The 20,177-nt window shown below is 33.6% G+C and overlaps 2 protein-coding genes and 1 long non-coding RNA gene across 3 annotated transcripts; all 3 read left to right on the top strand.

Moving 5' to 3' along the window:
* The first annotated feature begins 1,185 nt into the window (after positions 1-1,185).
* On the top strand, positions 1,186-5,242 carry LOC133828777 (uncharacterized). Its single transcript, XR_009891316.1, has 3 exons — positions 1,186-1,363; positions 1,828-1,930; positions 4,972-5,242. It is a non-coding gene; the product is annotated as an uncharacterized LOC133828777 (long non-coding RNA).
* Positions 5,243-7,754: 2,512 nt separating this feature from the next.
* Positions 7,755-9,479, top strand: LOC133830717 (uncharacterized). The gene is made up of 3 exons (XM_062260769.1): positions 7,755-7,785; positions 7,842-9,292; positions 9,354-9,479. The coding sequence occupies exons 1-3, from the start codon at positions 7,755-7,757 to the stop codon at positions 9,477-9,479; spliced, it is 1,608 nt and encodes a 535-aa protein (XP_062116753.1).
* A 2,461-nt stretch (positions 9,480-11,940) lies between these two features.
* Positions 11,941-14,106, top strand: LOC133829703 (ankyrin repeat-containing protein BDA1-like). The gene is made up of 4 exons (XM_062259471.1): positions 11,941-12,032; positions 12,132-12,190; positions 12,402-13,026; positions 13,114-14,106. Exons 2-4 carry the CDS (start codon positions 12,153-12,155, stop codon positions 13,852-13,854), a joined length of 1,404 nt encoding a protein of 467 aa, XP_062115455.1. The 5' UTR covers positions 11,941-12,032; positions 12,132-12,152; the 3' UTR covers positions 13,855-14,106.
* Positions 14,107-20,177: the final 6,071 nt, after the last annotated feature.

The following is a 20,177-nucleotide window of genomic DNA, read 5'->3' as shown; positions in this document are numbered from 1 at the left end:
ATTATGCTCGTAATTTATGTTGTATTTGTATGTTGTTGTATTATTTTGAATACATTAATTTTTTTATTTATTATATTATGAATTATTTAAATAAATTAAACTAAATAAATATTAAAAAATATTGAATGGATATAATCTCATCAAATATATAACTAAGGGACACATTCAATTTAATAGATAAAACCGATCAAATCTAATAAATAATTGTATCAGATTAAATCGATTAAAAGAAGTTAATTTACTAGATCAGTTACATACAATGAATAATTGAATCTCTCTCTATAAGTATATATTTCCTACCAAACAAAGAGTTTTCTCACTCCTTGATCATCTATCAATTATTTTTTCTACCAAACAAAAAGTAAGAGTGACGTCACTAAGCATTTTTTGAGTTACGTCACTAAATATTACGTTTGATGTAATAATGGTGCCTGTGGTGGAAATCTTCTAAACCAGATAATTTTACTTTAATTTGTAGGGTCTTAAAGGACACTAATTATATTATAGGAATATAATAATAATTAGCATTAAATTGTCTATATATATATATTTTCCCCTCTCAATTATTTTTTTGTTATTTTGAATGAAAGCATTGAAAAGAAAAAGACGACGGCTTCTTCTTTTGTTTTAAAATCAAATTATTGCGTTGACGCTGCTTTGTAGAAGTCTTCTATTTTTTTCTTTCTCCCTTCCAATAATTAAGCTAGTGAAACAAAGTTAATTAAAAAGAAGGAAAGAACCAAAAAAATAAAGGTATATCGATCGTTTATATATATATATATGGGTGTCTTCTTAATAGTTACTACCCATAGATGATTACTTTAATATTAACCATTGGCCGATTAAGATTAATAATTCATATTTATAGTTGTTAATTAATGTTTCTAAAAATAAATTTTGATTTTTTTAAATTTTTGGAAAGGTTACCGGATGAAAAATGTGTATTTATTATGAAAATATAATATTGTAAAATTTTTCATTTTTCAAATGTATGTCAATTTCTAAATATAACTAGTGTTTCTCATTGGTTGAAAACACAATTAATTATGCCGCAAAAAAATAACTAAATTCGAAATTAATATAGAAAAAAAAAATATTTATCTATTGGGTAATAACTATTAAAAAATCTTCCATATATATATATATAACTTGGAGATTCCTAAATGAGTGCATATATTTCAGATCCACACCGGCAGAGAAGTGATAGTGTTCTTTCTTCATGATAATTCTCTCGCTATATTATATTTAAATATATACAATTTTATAAATTCTTCTTTTCGTAAATTTTACTATTATTATTGCAGTTTATATATTGAGTTATAATTATGAACAATCTTGAAGGCAAGGATTTGGTAGCATTGAGGTAAGCATATATATATATATATTTTCTTCAAAGTTTTCTAATTATTAAAACACAGTTTGTACGTAATATCTTTTATTTCTTATTTATTTATTTTTTTGCTTTGTTTTAAGTGAAGTAGGTTCTGTTATAAAATTACAAGAAAAAAAATAGTGTTACAACTCTTATCTTAAATTCTACAATAGAATAAATGATAATGACAAAACTGTCTAAAAGCAGCTTTTGAATGTCCTCTTTGCCTCATAATACTACTACAGTTATTGTTATCTTTTAGAAATATCTCTGTCATGTAAGAAAGTAATTGATAAAACTCATTGTCACTCCATTCATTTCGAGCTTTTAAATTATAAATTTTAATCAATAATGATATTTTGGAAACCTTAGATCCAGGTAAATGGGTTTCTCTAATTCCTCAATTATTTTTATGAATTCATCCTGATGATTCACAAAATTTTCTTCCACATTAGATGTCATATCGATATGTAAATCGTCAATCGACACATACTCGTTGCATGCTCTCTTGGAAAACGTGGACCGACACATAGTCTCACCATGCCATATCCATTTTTGGTAAGATTGATCTATTCTATTTAAATATAAATGTCCTTTTACATCTACATATTTAAATTTTTAAAAAAATTTAAACTTCACATAAGGGCAAGATATCATATTAGGGTCCTCTCCATTTCTCTATAGCAAATTTCATGAAATATTCAACTACCTCTTCGTATTCTTTGGACAATCTATTTTTTTTTCATGCAATCTCTATCTATCTCTAACTAAAATCACCTAATACCTTCAAATAATATTATAGGTAAGCATATGGTGATACTAACCTAATGATTAAACATATATCTCAGTTTTAGTAATAAGGAATTAAAAATTATCTACAAAGTTAAAAAAAATGAGCAGAGTTTCTCCTATTTTTACATATTATCCATAAGTTTACAAATCACAAATCATACAATACCACACAACAAAATTCATCATTATTTCTTTGCAGAACACAAGTCTCAGATTCTAATTCTTCTCTTATTATCATTAATATTTCTCATAATATATTAATATGTTATAAATTTTTAAACATATATCTCAATTTTTGTAACAAGAAATTGAAAATCATCTACGGGGTTAAAACAAATTGGGCAGGGTTTCTCCTATTTCTACATACTATCCATAATTTTATAAATCACAACAAAACATTCAAACAATACTACACAACAAATTTCATCTTTATTTCTTCGCAGTACACAAGTCTCACACCCTATTCTTCTCTAATAATCAATAATTTTTTTCATAATATATATATATAAATATGTCATAAATTTTATGGAAACATACGTTTCAAAGTGTTAAGTCATTCCAAATCCACCTACAATATTAATAATATTATGTGAAGATATTAACAATAAAAAAGATATAAACTCTAAAATCATAACTCATTAAACTAATAAACTAAGAAAATATAATTATACAAACTTTCAAAATAAAAAATTAGGTCAAAATAACCAATTTAACACATATATGTCTATAACAAATTTTTTTTTTCTAACACAATATACAACTTAACATATTTAAAAAATTGAAATAATAAATTATAATATTAATTTTCAGCCAAAATTAAAAAATATAAATATTAAAATGAAAAAATTATCTAAACTAATTTACAATAATTTAGTTATCACTACTATCATTACCAATATATTTAAGTACATAATATAAAAAAAACACAAACTAAATAAATCATAATATTATTTTCGGCCAAATATAAAAAATTAAAATTTAAACCTTATCAAAAATAGCTCCAAATCAATGGTTCACTGGCATTTAGTCTTCTATGAAGATAACACACCGAATTTTCAACCTAAAACAACCATAAAACAACATACATTTATCAATTTTCTCAAACTTTTAAAAAATAAAAATTAGGACAAAATACTTATGTAGAGTCCAAGAACTTTACTTAGCTAGTTAGATAGTAATAGTAATAACTAGTAGTAGTTGTAGTATGTTTATGACTGTGGATTTTGGTTCAAGACAGGACTTAATTGGAAACTCCTAGCAATAGTTATGGATTTTATAAGTTTAACCTATAGTTTAAGAATATTAATTATAACATAAGGTTTGATTAAAATTGCTGGTTATTAATATGATAATTATTATAACCTAAGGTTTAGATAGAGCTAATAAGAATATGACACTTGTCATGAGCATGGTTATTCCTAAGGTTTAGATAGAGCCAATAGGAATATGACACTTGTCATATACATGATTATTAATGAATTATTATTTTAATGATAAAATAGGGAAAATATAAGACTTAGTCTTCACTAGAATCTGTTAGGAGCATAACATTTGTCACAATTTTATTTATTTGTGGATTAGGTTGTAAATAGATTTTCCGTAACTTTAAGGTATTGTAACTTTCGACCTATTTTTGACCCAGTTATGTTATGAATTTCGAAAAATAGTATTTTTAGAAAGTTTTAGATAATTGAATTAGCTTTCTAACGATATAAAGAGAGTCTAAATCGAAGTCCTACAACTGTAGATATGTTGATTTTACTGCATGTGAGTTTAGAGTTACGAGATTTAGGGAGTTAGAAGTTAGGATTCTATTTGTTTTTATTATTTTTGTTTTAAAAATCAAGCTTTGACTCCTGAAACCTCTCTCTCTCTCTCTCTCTCTCTGAACAATTTGACCAAGTCCTAAGCCTTTGGCTGAAGGATATTCAAATATTTTCAATTAAATTCATTATTTTTATTCAAAGCCAAAAAGAAGATTTTTATTCCTAGAACTCTATAAATAGGATCTAGCATCAAGCCTTTTCATTAATTCTTCAAGCATTAATCAGAGCCTTCCAGGTGCTAGTGAGACTATAGAGTGATAAACACTTGGGTTGAGGTTATAAGCTTAATAAACACTTGGGAAGTAAGGTTATAGTGTATTTCAGTTTCGAGGTATAGTTCGGTCATAGAAGCATTCAAAGTATTCCTTATTCTAGTTCCTTTCTGTATTGTTCTTATAGTTTTTCTACTCAAATCCTAACTCGTATTCTCTATTCTTGGTTAGGCATCTAAGATCTTGAACGTAAGATTCTTATTGGTAAGTATCTTTTCGATGTTGTAGCTCATTCTTTTCATCCCTTTTCTTTAGTATACTCACCTCTCTATTATGGTTTTTAGGAGTGTTCCAAAATCCCGACTTTGTTCTCATCATCCTGGTATATTGGTAAGGAAAATAGGATAGTTTTATATGCTTATATGTTATGTTGATATGTTATGATAACTTATGCTATAGTATGTTATGCTATGTTTTCTTATGTTTCATGGTTATGATTTACCCTACCTCAGATATTAGACAGGGGACATAGATGGGTTATCATAAACCTACCACATGATCTAACCTACCTCAGATATTAGAAAGGGGACGTAGATGGTTGACACATGTTTTAATGGCCATTAATAGTATAGTATTATATGATGTACGTCTTTATAGATATATGTTATATGTTTATAGCTTATAGTTATGTGTATGATTATGTTTCATGCTTGTAGTAGATTTTCCTTGCTGGGCATTAGGCTCATTCCTTTATGTTTTATATGTGCAGGAAAATAGTTATGGCGGCGAAAAGATTCTTGGCAGCTTGGGGATGTGTATTGAGGCAGGATGGAATCGATAGACTGAGCGTTCGATTAGAGGATGAAGTTTTTTTTTAGTCTTTTAGTTATGATTTCTATGTATTATTTTTCCGCACTTAATTTTGTAACTGTTGACCCTGTTTTTGGGCAACTGACATGGAGTCAAAATACGCTTGACGTGGATGAATGCGTTAAAAAGAACGTAATGAAGAAAATAATAAGAACACGATATTTTATAGTGGTTCGGCCCCAGGATCTGGTAATAACCTACGTCCACTTAGATTGTTATTGATGTGAGATTCAAAGTAGTGATCAAAGAACTAGGGTTCAATGAGTTTCACCAGCCTCTGAAGAACAATACAATATGATTGATATGATAACTCTAATCACAGGCGATTTAGAAGTCAGAAAAGAGAAAAAAGGATCGGATCCACTTCCCTGAGCCCTCTTCTTCTATTTATAAGCTCAGGGAAGATTTACATTGATTTGTTACAGATATGATTTCCTAAATAATCGGATACTCAGGAAATCATGGGAGAGAATTTCGGATTCCATCATAATTGCCTAAGATATCTTTTGCCTATTACGTGCATACGACCAGACTGGTCGTATGAAGAAACCGATTGCATAATGCCGAATATCTTCCTGGTCGATAGTCGAACACAGGTTTTGCCAGGTGTCAGCCACGTGCAATTAATTCCTGCCATGTCATTCACTTCTGATTTTTGGGATAACATTTGCCCCCCAAGTTTGTTTACTGCGACCAGTAATAAAGAAACTTAAGGGAACAACCGTTCGTCTTCCCACGTCTGTCAGAGTCCCCGTGCATTGTCGAAAACTGTGACATAATTATGTCTAATAAAGTCTTTTCGGTTTCCAAAAAGGAAATCTGACTGCTTGTCCACTTCCCCACGTTTCGAAAGTGGGAAGTGATGATTACCGCCTTTTGGCTACCCCTTGTTAGATGTGGAGAGGAATGATCAAGGAAAACGCTGACTTTTCTAATTTTAAAATTAAAAAAGAAAATGATTTTTATAGCACATTTAAATCTCATTAAAACAAATTTTGGTTGTAGCAGTAATTTTGTTCAATATTTACATTGGCATATTATATAATTATAATATATTAAAAAGCATAAAGCATCACATTTCCCAAAACTATTCAGTTTATTATTTCATACTTTTTATTATTTATTTAAGGGTTTTTACCGGCGAAAATACCCAATGTTTTCATGTTGTTCCACTTTTACACCCAATCTTTATTTTTCGCGGTGAATATACCCAAACCCACATGAACTGTGTCTCCGTCACTACTTAACCCCTAACAGCGTTAAAAACGCTTACGTGGCCAATTGTGTGTACAAACCCAGACACACATGCTTTAAAATATTAACTGCAAATCAAAAAAAAGTTTTCCAACGGCTTAAACAGGGAATGCTTTCTTTATACCCACATTTCATGTAGAAAAGGCAAACCCACATTCAAAGTTTTTTCTAAAACTAATTTCTTGAGACTATGAAGATCACAGAGGACGACGACAAAGACTGAGGGCGAAGAACCCCCTGCTTTTTACCATTTCGGATTGAGGAGGACAACGAAGACTGAGGACGAAGAACCCCCTGCTTTTTACCATTTCGGATTGAGGACGACGACAAAGCAGGAGGAGGAACTGGAACAAAATCCCCATGCTTCGGACTGAGGACGAAGAACCCCCTGGATATGGTAAGCCCCTGACTGTGTTGTGCATGTACTTTTGTGGGATATTCTTTGTTTTGTTTGGGTAATGTGCTTTGTCGTATATCACATGAGTTTGTCCATTTTCCCACTAACTTTCTTTGTATTTTTTTTATTATCTGATATGCTAGATCTGTGTGGGGGCCATTTTACTGTGGCAATGCACCATGGAGGAAAATTCTTCACTCCATTTGGCAACAAAAGGTATCATGGAGGTAAAGTTTCTTTTTTTTACTGGAATCACACTGATTACTTCAGTAGATATGAGTTGGATTGGATGGTGCAATGCTTAGGGTATAAATTTCCTGTGGATTTTTTGTGGAAGCCTAAGGAGAAGCATTTGAATTTTTCTGAAATGGTAATTGGTGAAAAACAAGTTATTGAAATGGTTGAAGATATGATAAGGAGAAAGTATAGACAAGTGGATATTTTTGTGGTCCAACCAGAAAGAACTTTGGAGTTGGAATGGAGTAAGGAGAAAGATGCAATTCCTTATATCCCAGAACTTTCTAAGAAGACGGTGTGCACTATAGAAGAGTTGCCTGATGATACAACTATCCCAGCAGATGTAGTGGTCAACCCATTATCAGATGATGAAGATCCTTGGTTTGATCACAATGAAATTAGATATGAGGATGGTCCTGAAGTTGTAGACATTGACTCTGTGAACTTTGACGATGAGGACCCTTTTTTTGTTGTCAATATGCCAGAGGAATGGACACAATCTAGTTGTGTCATTGAAGACTTGCCTGATGATGCAGATGTATTTGTCGATGTGGTTGTCAATCCAAAATTCAATTGTGCTGTAGAAGAGGCCCAATTTGGAGAAGAGGTCGAATATGAGTATGAGTATAATGATTTTGGCCCAAGTCAACATGATGAAGCTGATGTTGGTGAGAATATTCAGAGTGAAGGTGATGTTGGTGAAAGGGGTCTAGAGAGTCAGCATGATGAAGCTGCTGTTAATTAATGAGAATGGGCAAAATGAAGGTGAAGGTAATGAAGAGTCTGAATTTGTTATGGAGGAGGAAGAGTACAGGCAGAATGAGGGTGAGGCTGAAGAGATGTTTGCGCTAATGCTAATCCTGCAACATGGTGGCATTTAGTTACAGACGGTTGTAGCCAAGCTGATCCAAATGATGATGAAGGTGCTTATGTTAGTGAGGAAGACCTACAAAGTTTGTCTAGTTCAGATGAGGATGGTAATGCCAGGAGGAGAAAAAGATCCAACAACCAATTCAATCATGCAACAAACATGGATAACTTCAGATTTAAATTAGGCATGCCTTTTGCTACCGTGGACCAATTTAGGACTACATTGAATGAGCATTTTATTAAGATTAACAGGGAGTATGTTTGGTTGGCCAATGACCAAAGGAGGGTAAGGGAAAAATGCAAGAGTGCAGGCTGCAATTGGGTCATTTATGCAAGAGTCCAACTGTTAGACAAGCGCTTATTCAGGGTAAATACATTGGTGGATAGGCACACGTGTGGATTGGTTTTCAACAACAAACATGCAACCTCCAATTGGCTTGCAAAGCATTATCTTGAACAGTTCAGAATAAACCCAAACTTAACTTGCACAGGTTTCATGCAGCTAACAACACGTACTCAGTTTTCAAGAACAACAAGGTCAACTTTCTACAGAGCAAAGAATTGTGCAAAAGTGATGTTAGAAGGGACTATAAGGGAACAATATGCCATACTGGAAGATTATTGCAAGCAACTGTTAGAGACAAATCCTGGGAGCACATCAATATTGAAAACCAGAATGCAGGATGGAAAGAGGTTATTTGAAATGGTGTATATATGTCTTAAAGCTTGTAAAGATGGATTCCTCAATGGTTGTAGGCCCCTTATCTGCTTGGATGGTTGTTTTTTAAAAGGATATTGCAAAGGAATGTTATTAGCTGCAATTGGCATTGATGCAGCAAATTCCATGTTTCCAGTGGCTTATGTTGTAGTGGAGAAGGAGCACACAGGCAGCTGGACATGGTTTTTAAATTTATTGAAGGAGGATTTGAAGATTGATGAACCAAAGAGAATAACAATGATTTCAGATAGGCAAAAGGGCTTAGAAAAGACATTAAGTACTGTATTTCAAGGTTCGGAAGTGAGATTCTATGTGAGACATATGCATGCCAATTTCAAGAAGCAATTCCCTGGACTCTTACTTAAGCAAATAATGTGGGCCGCTGCAAGGGCAACAACTAAAGTGGAATGGAAAAATAGGATGAATGAAATTAAGCAAGAGAATTTCAAGGTATATGAATGGCTGATGAAAAAAAACCCAGAAGAATGGACCAAGTCTCATTTCAGGGAGCATGTGAAATGTGACATTCTTATTAATAACCTCTGTGAAAGTTTCAACAATGCCATTCTTGATGCCAGAGATAAATCTATTATCACTCTGCTAGAAAATATTAGGCATTGGATGATGAGTTTGTTCTGCAATAGAAGAATGAGTGTCTCTAAGTGGGTGCATCCTGTTTCCAAAAGAATTATGGACATCATTGAGAAAAGCAAGAATGTTGCTAAGCATTGTTTCCCTATGCTTGTAGTTAAAATGAATGTGATTTGCTTAAGTATGATGAGTTATGTTTTTGGTTTAATTACAGCCTGCAAGGCAAAAAAAGAGAGGAAGACCACCATCTCAGAATCCTACTACTGAAACTATTAAAAGGAAGGAGCGAGCTAAGAGACAGAAGCAAAGGAATGGTGGTTCCACATCTCAAACCAACTAAGAAGCTGCTCTTTAATCTTAAACCCTTTTGATGTAGAAAACTTGTTTTCTTTTTGGTGTAGTCGCCATACAATATAGGCATTACCATACTTTTGACATGTAGATATTCAGTCTGACTTTATCAATATTTTGGGACATCTTGGCCATTAGGAATAATTTTGACATGTAGACATTATGCTACTTAACAATATGTCATACTTTTGCTCTATAAAGTTGAAAATATTAATCAATGACAAAATGTCATGGTTTGGTGCATCATTCTATTATGCTTGAAAGCAACACTAAATAACTATATTTCTCTTACACTATTTCAATGAAGCCATGATTTTTTTTTTCAGGGAATGGTCGAACACTAAATAAAATACATCACTTTTATTATGCTTGAAAGCAACACTAAATACAATAAACAGGGAAGTTGAACATTACATAATTTTTTTCAACCAATACACAATTACAAAAAAAAAAAAAAACAACAACAACAACATCATCTTCCTCACATTTCCCTTTACCAACCAGGAACTTGCATGAACTCTTCCATCCAAACTTCCATTCATATAGCCACAATTTCGACATTGAAAAGGCTCCACACTAGGTTCAAAGCAAGACTCATATCTATCTTCATATTCATAATATCTGCCCAGATCACCATCAAACTCACGTACTCTTCTTAGCAAACCAAGTATCACCATCTTTGACCTTTCACACATAGGGGGATCAATCCATTGGAAATAGTTACAACCCCCATTCCACTGTTCAGAAATAGTTTTCTTGAATTAATTTATTTCCAAGCTAATAATATATAAAGGAAAAAGAAGACAAAAAATTTTAACTGGCTCACTTTCATCCTATAGCAAGATTTGAACCATCTCCCTGGATTATCATCGGTCCATGATGTCTTCTCCACTGTTTCTGCCCCACAATCACAATGCTTACGACAAGCTTGAAATACACCTTGTGCCCTAGATCTCGACGACCTCATTTTGGCTCCACCTCGGTTTATTGATTCGCCCCAAGACACACTTGGGTCTTCCCCTTTCATCTCTTCTCTCTTCTTCTTCTACAATGGCGATCTCTCGTGCATATGGTATTTAAGGATTTAAAGCTTTTTTTTTCAATCAATAATTAAAAACTTACCTGGGCTAAATGATGTGTATGAGTTTGTACACGCAATTGGCCACGTAAGCGTTTTTAACGCTGTTAGGGGTTAAGTAGTGACGGAGACACAGTTCATGTGGGTTTGGGTATATTCACCGCGAAAAATAAAGATTGAGTGTAAAAGTGGAACAACATGAAAACATTGAGTATTTTCGCCAGTAAAAACCCTTTATTTAAACATGTTTTATTTTTATAATTTGTGGTAATTAGTTCAATTATATTTTTGCATGTATGAGACTCGAGAAAAACAATTTGAGAGAAGAGTTTAAAAGAAATTAATTCAAATTGTGATATTTTTTTCAAATAAAAAAGAACAAAAACTGAGAAAATATATAAAAATTATATATGAAATTCAAAATGTTAAATATTCTTTTTTTCGTAAATTAAATATTCCTTCCCCTTCTACTTAGGAGTGTGCAAAAGTCATCCAATTCAATTAGAACTGATCGATCCAATTACAATAGACCGCCAAAAATTGAATATCTAATTATGATTGGATCAGTTCAGATTTTGAATATTCAAATTGGATCGCATCAGTTGTTGGATTATATATGCAAAAATCTAATAAAATCAAAGCAATCTAATTGCATATATATGTATTTTAAAAATATATTTATTTATTTAGAATTATGCTCAGAATTCATATAGTATTTATATGGTTGTATTATATTGAACAAATTAGTCTTTCTATTTATAATATTATGCATTATTTAAACAAATTAAGCTAAATAAATGTTCAAAAATATTGAATGGATCTAATCCCATCAAATTACATAACCAATAGGACACATCCAATGGATAAAACCGATTAAATCCAATAGATAATTGGATTAGATCAGATCGGTTGAGACAAGTTAATTGGATTGGATCGATTGTAAAAATTCAACATCCAATGAATAATTAGATCGGATCGAATACACCTAAAAATATTAAATATCATCTACTTGTACTCTCTCTCTCTCTAAGTATATCTTTCCTACCAAACAAAAAGTTTTCTCACTCCTTGATCATCTATCAATTATCTTTTCTACCAAACAAAAAGTATGAGTGACGTCACTAAGCATTTTTTGAGTTACGTCACTAAATATTACGTTCGATGTAATAATGGTACCTGTGGTGGAAATCTTCCGAACCAGATAATATTACTTTAGTTTGTAGGGTCTTAAAGTACACTAATTATATTACAATAATTAAAAGTTATATTGTTTTGAATGATAGCATTGAAAAGAAAAAGACAACGGCTTCCTCTTTTTTACTCTCTCTCTCTCTTCCAATAATTAATTAAGCTGGTGAAAGAAAGTTAATTAAAAAGAAGGAAAGAGTGCACATGTTTATAAAGGTATATAAGCTATAGATTCCTAAATGAGTGCACATGTTTCAGATCCACACCGGCACAGAAGTGAGTGTTCTTCAAGATAATTCTCTCGCTATATTATATTTTAAATTTATACAATTTTATAAATTCTTCTTTTCGTAAATTTTACTATTATTATTGCAGTTTATATATTGAGTTATAATTATGAACAATCTTGAAGGCAAGGATTTGGTAGCATTGAGGTAAGCATATATATATATATATATATATATGTTTTTGCTTTGTCTTATGTCAAGAAGGATCTTTTGAATGTGTTTATATTGTAAACTTTTAATTATAGGAATGATTATTCGAAGCAGTATAATAATTCCAACCGGCAAAAGTCTGTCTTCTAATCCCATATTTCTTGCTTATTTCACATTATCTAATTAATCTACGTATTCTATTTACAAGGGAATCGAGCAGGACTGATAGAGATGACACTAATAGAATCACAGGGTCAATACTTTTATTTGAGGCCTCAAAGGAAGGATCCGTAGCGACCTTGAATGCCTTGATAAAAAATGATCCCTTGATCTTGACTAGAGTTTCACTCACCACTTTCACTGAATCGCCTTTACACATATCAGCTGCGCTCAACCACCTCGATTTCACTGTAGAGCTTCTGAAGCTGAAGCCGCAGCTTGCTTCGGAGCTGGACTCCTTAAGACGCTCACCTCTTCACTTGGCTGCCGCCGAGGGGCACATGGAGATAGCCCGAGCCTTGTTGCGTGCAAATAAAGATGTTTGCTTTGTTAAAGACCAACATGGAAGAATCCCTCTCCACTATGCTGCCATGAGAGGTCGCGTGGATGTGATTCAACTTCTGGTTGATGCCCAAAGTAAGTCGGTTTTTGAGGAGCTTCCCAGTGGAGAAACGGCTCTACATTTATGCGTTCGGTATAACCACTTGGAGGCTCTGAGACTGTTGGTGGAAGCCTCGGGTCGTGACTCTGACAACGCCATGTTCCTCAACGCCAAAGAGCATGAAACTGGGAACACTGTTTTGCATTTAGCAGTCACGCTGGAGCAATCTGAGGTACAATCTTTTAATCTCATTATTAATTAATAATTTTTATAATCTTTCTGTGAGATATAAATCTATACTTGTGCATATATTATCCAGACTGTAGAGTACTTGCTTTCGATCAATGGGTTGGAAAAAGACAGCGTGAACAACGAAGGTCATAAAGTCTCTGACCTCGTTGATGTTCGAGCAACAGATTTCAACACAGTCAAAATCCAACATATGTTGGGTGTGAAGTTGCCCAAAAAATCATTTATAAGCCGGTGCTTCCATCTGATTCTTAAGCGCTTAAAGAGTAAAAGGCCGAAAGATGTAGAAGGATCAATCATGGTGGTGGCCACCTTGATCGTGTCAATGACATTTCAGACCACAATTAACCCTCCAGGCGGAGTCTGGCAACAAACGTACAACACAACCAATGGCATTGGAAATCGTTTTGATTGCCAAAATCGTACATGTTTAGCGGGAACCTCGGTACTAGCACATATGGACCACGGCAGGTATTTTTTATTCTTATGGCTCAACAGCATGGCATTCCTGACTTCAGTCAGTATCCTACTTCTGATTATGGTGGGAGTACCTATCAAGAATAAGGTCTGCATCGGGCTCTTTAATTTGGTCTTGTGTGTCACCTTGGCATTTGTGGGTCTCTCTTTCTTCTTAGCCATGACAATGGTGAATCCCGCTCATATTTATAAATACTGTGGCTCTTTATTCCTATTTGTTTTGGTTTGGTGTGGGATATTTCTGCTTTGGGGGGCGTGGTTCACAATTCGCTTAGTTCTTAGGATACTAAAATGTTTGCACGACGGCAAAAACTTCATCAGTCGTAAATGCTAGGCATGGTTTGGTAGTTCTTGTGCATGATTAAGTTCAAATATATATTAGAAAGAATAAGGTGTCTAATACCACTTTGGTAGTGATTGGTGTAATTAAATATTAATACGAGACTTGAGTCATGTTAAAGATTATTGAGCACTATTAGTGTCATCAATACGTTTTTTTTTCTTCATTTAATCTTTCTGTCCCTTGAATGTTGTAACTTCATGCATGAGACGTACTTTTCTCAAATTTACTATTGGTTCTCTTGTATTTTGTTTTATTTTAGTTGGCTAATTATGTTGTAAAAACCTATATTTGTTTATATCATGATGTAAAATATATTAAAAATTAGTGATTAATTTTTGCCTAAGTCAATTCTAATTATTTTAAATATAATATTTACTCGTAAATTATTTTCTATGAAAGAAATTGTTATAGTTATAATTATTGTTGATAGCGTTTTTTGTCAACTAAAAACAACATCAATTAAGCAAAATGAGATATTTTAAACAATTTGTAAGAGAATGAGTTACTTTAGTCATCACTAATTGGTTTTGAAATGGAACCACAAGCATTTTACCATGCACCGCATTCTACTTCTAGACCACTTTCCACATTGGTATCATGAGCCAAAGAAAACTCTAACAAGAAGACACAATCCAAATATGAAACCGGTCCAAAAAGAGAGCCAAAAAGAGCCCTTGTTGTAATTTAGGGATAGTGAGCCAAAAAGAGCCACTTACCATCGAACCAACTTGAGGGGATGTTAGAGAAGCAAAAATAACCACAATGAGTACCCAAATTAGACGCTTTCACACTACACTGAATGTTGTATTTAACAGTGGTAGAGTATCTTCTACATAATTATTAGTTACACACTACAAGAATAACTAATATCACTAACGACACTATTACTGACGGCAAAATGTTGTTAGTAAAAGTCATAGTATCACCAACGACATTTCACTGTCGTCAGTAATACCTCTTTCTTTTGGTTAAATAAAATATCACCAACGAAAATTACAACAATGAGGACAATGTCGTCATTGATAAATTTATCAATGACGACATTGTCCTCATTGATGTTTTCTACTGTTTTTGAAAATGAACCGTTAAAGTGGCGGGCTTTTTCCCTCTAAAAAGTATTGCCAACGACTTTGTCGTCAGTAATACTCTGCCACGTCGTCAGTGATGTCCAATCACCAACGACTTTGTCCTCATTGATAGTCGTTGGTGAAAATCATTAAAAACATCTTCTTCAACCCCGAGCCCCCATTTCCCCTTAACCCATTTTCTCAGTTTTTTTTTCAGATCGAAGCTCTCTCCTCCCCTCCCGTCGAACGCCGTCCCCTCCCCTCCTGTCCCCTCCCTCTGCCGTCTCCTCCCTCTTTGCCTCACTCTCGCCTCTCTCCTCAACGAAACAGTAGCCGCTCCTCTCCATCGCTCCATCGGACCCTCGCCGCTCCTCTCCAACCACTGTGAACCCCTCACAGTCACTCCTCCACTCGGCGCTCATCTCCGACCACCGCGAAACCCCCACAGTCGCTCCTCCACTAGCCGCTCGTCTCCGACCACCGCGAACCCCCCACAGTCGCTCCTCCAAAGAGAGCTCCGGTATATATTTTTGCCTCTGATCTTTGGTGGTTCTCAGCATATATAATATATAATATATAAATGTGTAGACCCAGATGCCTCATGCTTATATATATAACCCAGATGCCTACTGCTGTGTATTGTAGTTTACTAGTTTGGTAATCAAATTTCCAATTTGGACCTTAAACTTCTTCTTTCTCCCTTAATAAAGGAAATGCTGCTAGTTTTTACTCTATTGGTGACTTGTAATTCTGGCTTATATTCGATCATTGTTACAGGAGTTGGCTCATTAACAGCAGAGGAGTTGCAAAAAAAGTAAAGGCTTCTGCTTGTCAAATAAGAGACTGCTGGTAATTATTTCACAATCAAAACCACAACTGTAATTAGACCCTCTTATATATATTTTTAGTCCAGTTATATATTATTCCAGTGTGATTGTCCATAATATTAATGGGATATGATTTTTTTTTTCTTTGAAAGGGAATGGGATAAAATTGTGAAAAGTAATTTTTTTCGAGTCCCCTATAATTGAATTTCCATCTTTTTATTGAAAAGTTTAATTTTAAAAAGGATTATTATTTAAATAATTAACAATTTAAAAATTTTGATAAAATTAATTTCAGAATTAGTAATTTAAGTAAGAAAATATTATTTCATATTTTCTATAAAAAATAATATTTAATAAAAATAAATAATTAGACAATTAATTTAATAAATCATAAATAATAATTTAAATGATTTAATATTTAATTTTAACATAATAAAATTTTGTGCTAAAAAAAGATTAATATTATTTTTTAAAATCAATAAATATATTATAAGTTTAATTATTTGAATGTTTCTTTTAGAATTATCTAAATAATATTTAAAATAAAAGTTAAAAAAAATCATAAAATAACATAAAACACATTTTGTTCAACTTGTACATTAATCATAAAATTTGTACCTCACAAACCAATTTGATTAATATTAATTTATTTTAAATTTTTGGTAGATGACAATCGATAAGACTTGGGAGACCATGAGAAATCGTAAGGATCCTGCTTACTGGGAAGGTCTCCAAGTCTTTATGGCACTCGCGTCTAAACACAAAGATTGTGACGGAAGAATTTTCTGTCCTTGTGTTAGATGCAAGAATACCAGACTGCATCCTTTAGATACTGTGGAGGCACATATTTTTACCAAGGGTTTTGAAAGCAGTTATGAGAGGTGGACTTACCATGGGGAGCCAGATGAACCAATCGAGGCTAACAATGCCGATGCCGATGAGATGGTTGATGTCATTGAAGATTTCTTTCCTCCTATAAATGACGATGGAAGAGCAACCGACGATGGAATTCAGAGGGGTCAATATTATGATGAGATGTTTGAGGAGATCGAGGCAGAGTTGTACCCCGGTTGCGATTGGATATCCTCCCTCAACTTTGTAGCAAAGTTGATGCACTTAAAAAATTTGGGAAAAATACCAAATTATATCTTTGATGAATTGTTGAAATTGTTGAAGTTTGCATTTCCGAAGGAAAACAAAATCCCTCCAACATTCTATGAGGCGAAGAAGAAACTAAGTAAATTAGGCCTAGGGTATGAATCAATTCATGTGTGCAAGAACAATTGTTGTTTATTTTACAATGACCATGCATCGAAAGATTTTTGCCTGGTATGTGGGACCAGTAGATGGATTAATGAGAACACAAGTGGAAAAAAGATAGCGCATAAGGTGATGCGTTACTTTCCATTAACTCCAAGATTGAAAAAATTATACAGTTCAAGAATTACCGCCAAAGAGATGGTATGGCATCGTACTGGGCGTGTGAAAGAAAATGGTGTTATGCGTCATCCTGTTGATTCTGCCCCGTGGAAAAACTTTGATAGCAGACATCCGGACTTTGCAAGAGATCCACGGAATGTGCGCTTAGGCTTGGCTGCCGATGGATTTAATCCTTTTGGCAACATGAGCTTATCGTATAGTATGTGGCCTGTAGTTTTGGCGAATTATAATTTGCCACCATGGATGTGTATGAAGGATAACAATTTCTTGTTGACTCTCCTTATTCCCGGACCTAAATCACCTGGTAAAAACATGGACGTATTCTTGAGGCCTTTGGTGGACGAGCTGAAGGAATTGTGGACTAACGGGATTGAGACAAGAGATGCGACAAGCAATTCAATGTTCAAGATGCGTGCAGCTCTTCTTTGGACAATTAATGATTTTCCCGCTCGCAGTAGCTTGTCTGGATGGAGTGGCCAAGGATATAAAGCTTGTCCTACATGCAATGAGGATACTAGTTCTATTCGAGTGATTGGTAAGACCTCTTACGTTGGCCATAGACGTTTCTTGCCATCCAATCATCGTATGAGAAAGGACCGTGAATTTGATGGAAAAGTTGAAAAGAGGCTTCCTCCAAGACGATTTACTTGTTTAGAGATATTAGAACAAGTGAATGCTATATCAGAACGAGCTCCGGGGAAACGAAAAAGAGGTGAGACTAAAAGTAATTGGAGGAAAAAAAGCATCTTTTATGAACTAGAGTATTGGAGTACCAATGAGCTGAAACACAACATAGACGTTATGCATGTGGAGAAGAATGTTTGTGATAGTATCCTTGGCACCCTCTTGGATAATGACAAGTCTAAAGACACCACCAATGCAAGACAAGATTTGAAAAATATGGGAGTTCGTCAATCCTTATGGATTTACGAAGATGCTCACAAAAGGTTGCTAAAACCCCATGCCCCTTATGTGTTGACTGCTGAAGATAAGCAATTATTTTGTAGATTTTTGAAAGGAGTTAAATTGCCAGATGGGTTTTGTTCGAACTTGAAGAAGAAAGTAACTGACAACAATATTGTTGGATTGAAATCCCATGACTGTCATGTTATCATGCAACGGCTACTTCCTGTTTGTATTGGCAAGTTTTTATCGAAGGAAATATCAACCACCATAATAGAATTGTGTAATGTTTTCAGAATTTTATGTTCTAGGACATTGAATGTAAAAGACATGGAGAAGGCACAAGGAGACCTCATTCAAATTTTATGCAAAATGGAGAGGATTTATCCTCCAGCATTTTTTGTATAAGCTCTCAAATCCTGATTGTTTTTTTTTTCTTCAGATTTTCAATTTGTATAAGCTCGGGTCATTAGAACATAGTGATGAATTGCTAGCTTTAGCATCTGGGTCTGATTTCGTTGTGTATTCATATCCGGCATGTATAGTTAATGGGGTACGATTTGTTGTAAACAGTCGAGACAAAGATCGCAATACTCAAAACAGTGGGGTGTCTGCTGTAGGGATAGAAGGTTTTGACTATTATGGGGAGCTTGAAGAAATATTGCATTTGACTTTTAGTGGTGCCTATTCGGTAGTATTATTTCGGTGTAAATGGTTCAATGCAGATCCGAGAAAGAAGAAATTAATTACTGAAAATAATATCACTAGCATAAATGTTAGTGGTATATGGTACAAAGATGACCCGTACATTCTTGCTAATCAAGCTAAGCAAGTTTTTTTTGTGGATGATCTTGTTAGAGGTCGAAACTGGAGAGTTGTTCATAATGTGCATCATCGCCAAATTTGGGAAAATATTGATGCTTCTGATGAGACTAATGATGTTGATGTTGTACATGACACAAACTCATCTAATTTTACATTGTTTGTGGATTTGGGGGAATTGATTGTGCAACGAACTAATCAACCACCAAGGATTTTAGATGTCTCTCAAAGTTCCGAGATGGTGCTAGATGTTGATAATATTAGAGACGACGAAGATGAAGACATTGTAAAAGATGTGGATGATGACTTGCTAGTTGATCATCTTGAAGATGAAATTCAAGATTCGTCCCCAACAAATTTACTTTTGATTAGTGATGATGATTGTGATTAATGTATTTAGTACTATTTGTATTGATGACTATTTGTATTTAGTACATTTAATACTAATTGTTCTTATTTTATTTTGATTCGATGAACGAATATTGTATTATTACTATTATTTTATCTAAGTTGACTAAATTAAGGGTAGATATTGCTAGGATAAGGAATTGTTGTTATTTTTTTAAAATAAGGGCTCATATGATTTTATTATTCTTTTTTAGTATAAAATGTCTGCAGATGTTGCTAGTTATCATGGTGGAGATGGTGGTGGTGATGACCGGCTAGATCCTACTAGGGAACCTGCTTCGTGCGAGTCTTCTGGTATTTTTTTTTTTTTTTTTTAAGTAAAGTGTTTCATTTATTAACTTAAATACACTTATTTATATATTTTCGATGACAATATAGGTAGTGAATCGAAGAAAGGTCGCGGGAGGAATGTTTTAGCAAATTTGGAAGATAGAAGAAAAAAAGCTGGGGCCCCGTTGCCATTATTAGTGGATAACACCTCCAACAGAATAGTAGGGTTGGAGAGTAAAGCTTTCCCTCGTTTGGTAGGGAGGGAGATTACATTGCATGTTCCTGGACATTTTGAGAGTTGGGCAAATGTTCCGGAGCAATACGAACACCTTATCTTAACCAAACTTCGAGTAAATTTTTAAAAATTTATATATAAATTAATAAATGTTATTATTAGTATGTTATTAACATATTTTTTTTGTCAAATGCAGTATTATTATCAGATTGACGACAATGCAACATTAATAGCATTAGCTGAGATGGCCGAAAAATACAAGACGAGAAAGAATATTAGGCTGGCACATTTCAAGGAATATTACACAAAACCATAAGACTTCGAAAACGCTGTCAAAAACCC

Source organism: Humulus lupulus, chromosome 4 (assembly GCF_963169125.1).
Source record: "Humulus lupulus chromosome 4, drHumLupu1.1, whole genome shotgun sequence".
NCBI classification, from domain to species: domain Eukaryota; kingdom Viridiplantae; phylum Streptophyta; class Magnoliopsida; order Rosales; family Cannabaceae; genus Humulus; species Humulus lupulus.
The sequence above is the reverse complement of the archived record's forward strand: the minus strand, read 5'-3'. Positions and strand labels throughout refer to the sequence as shown.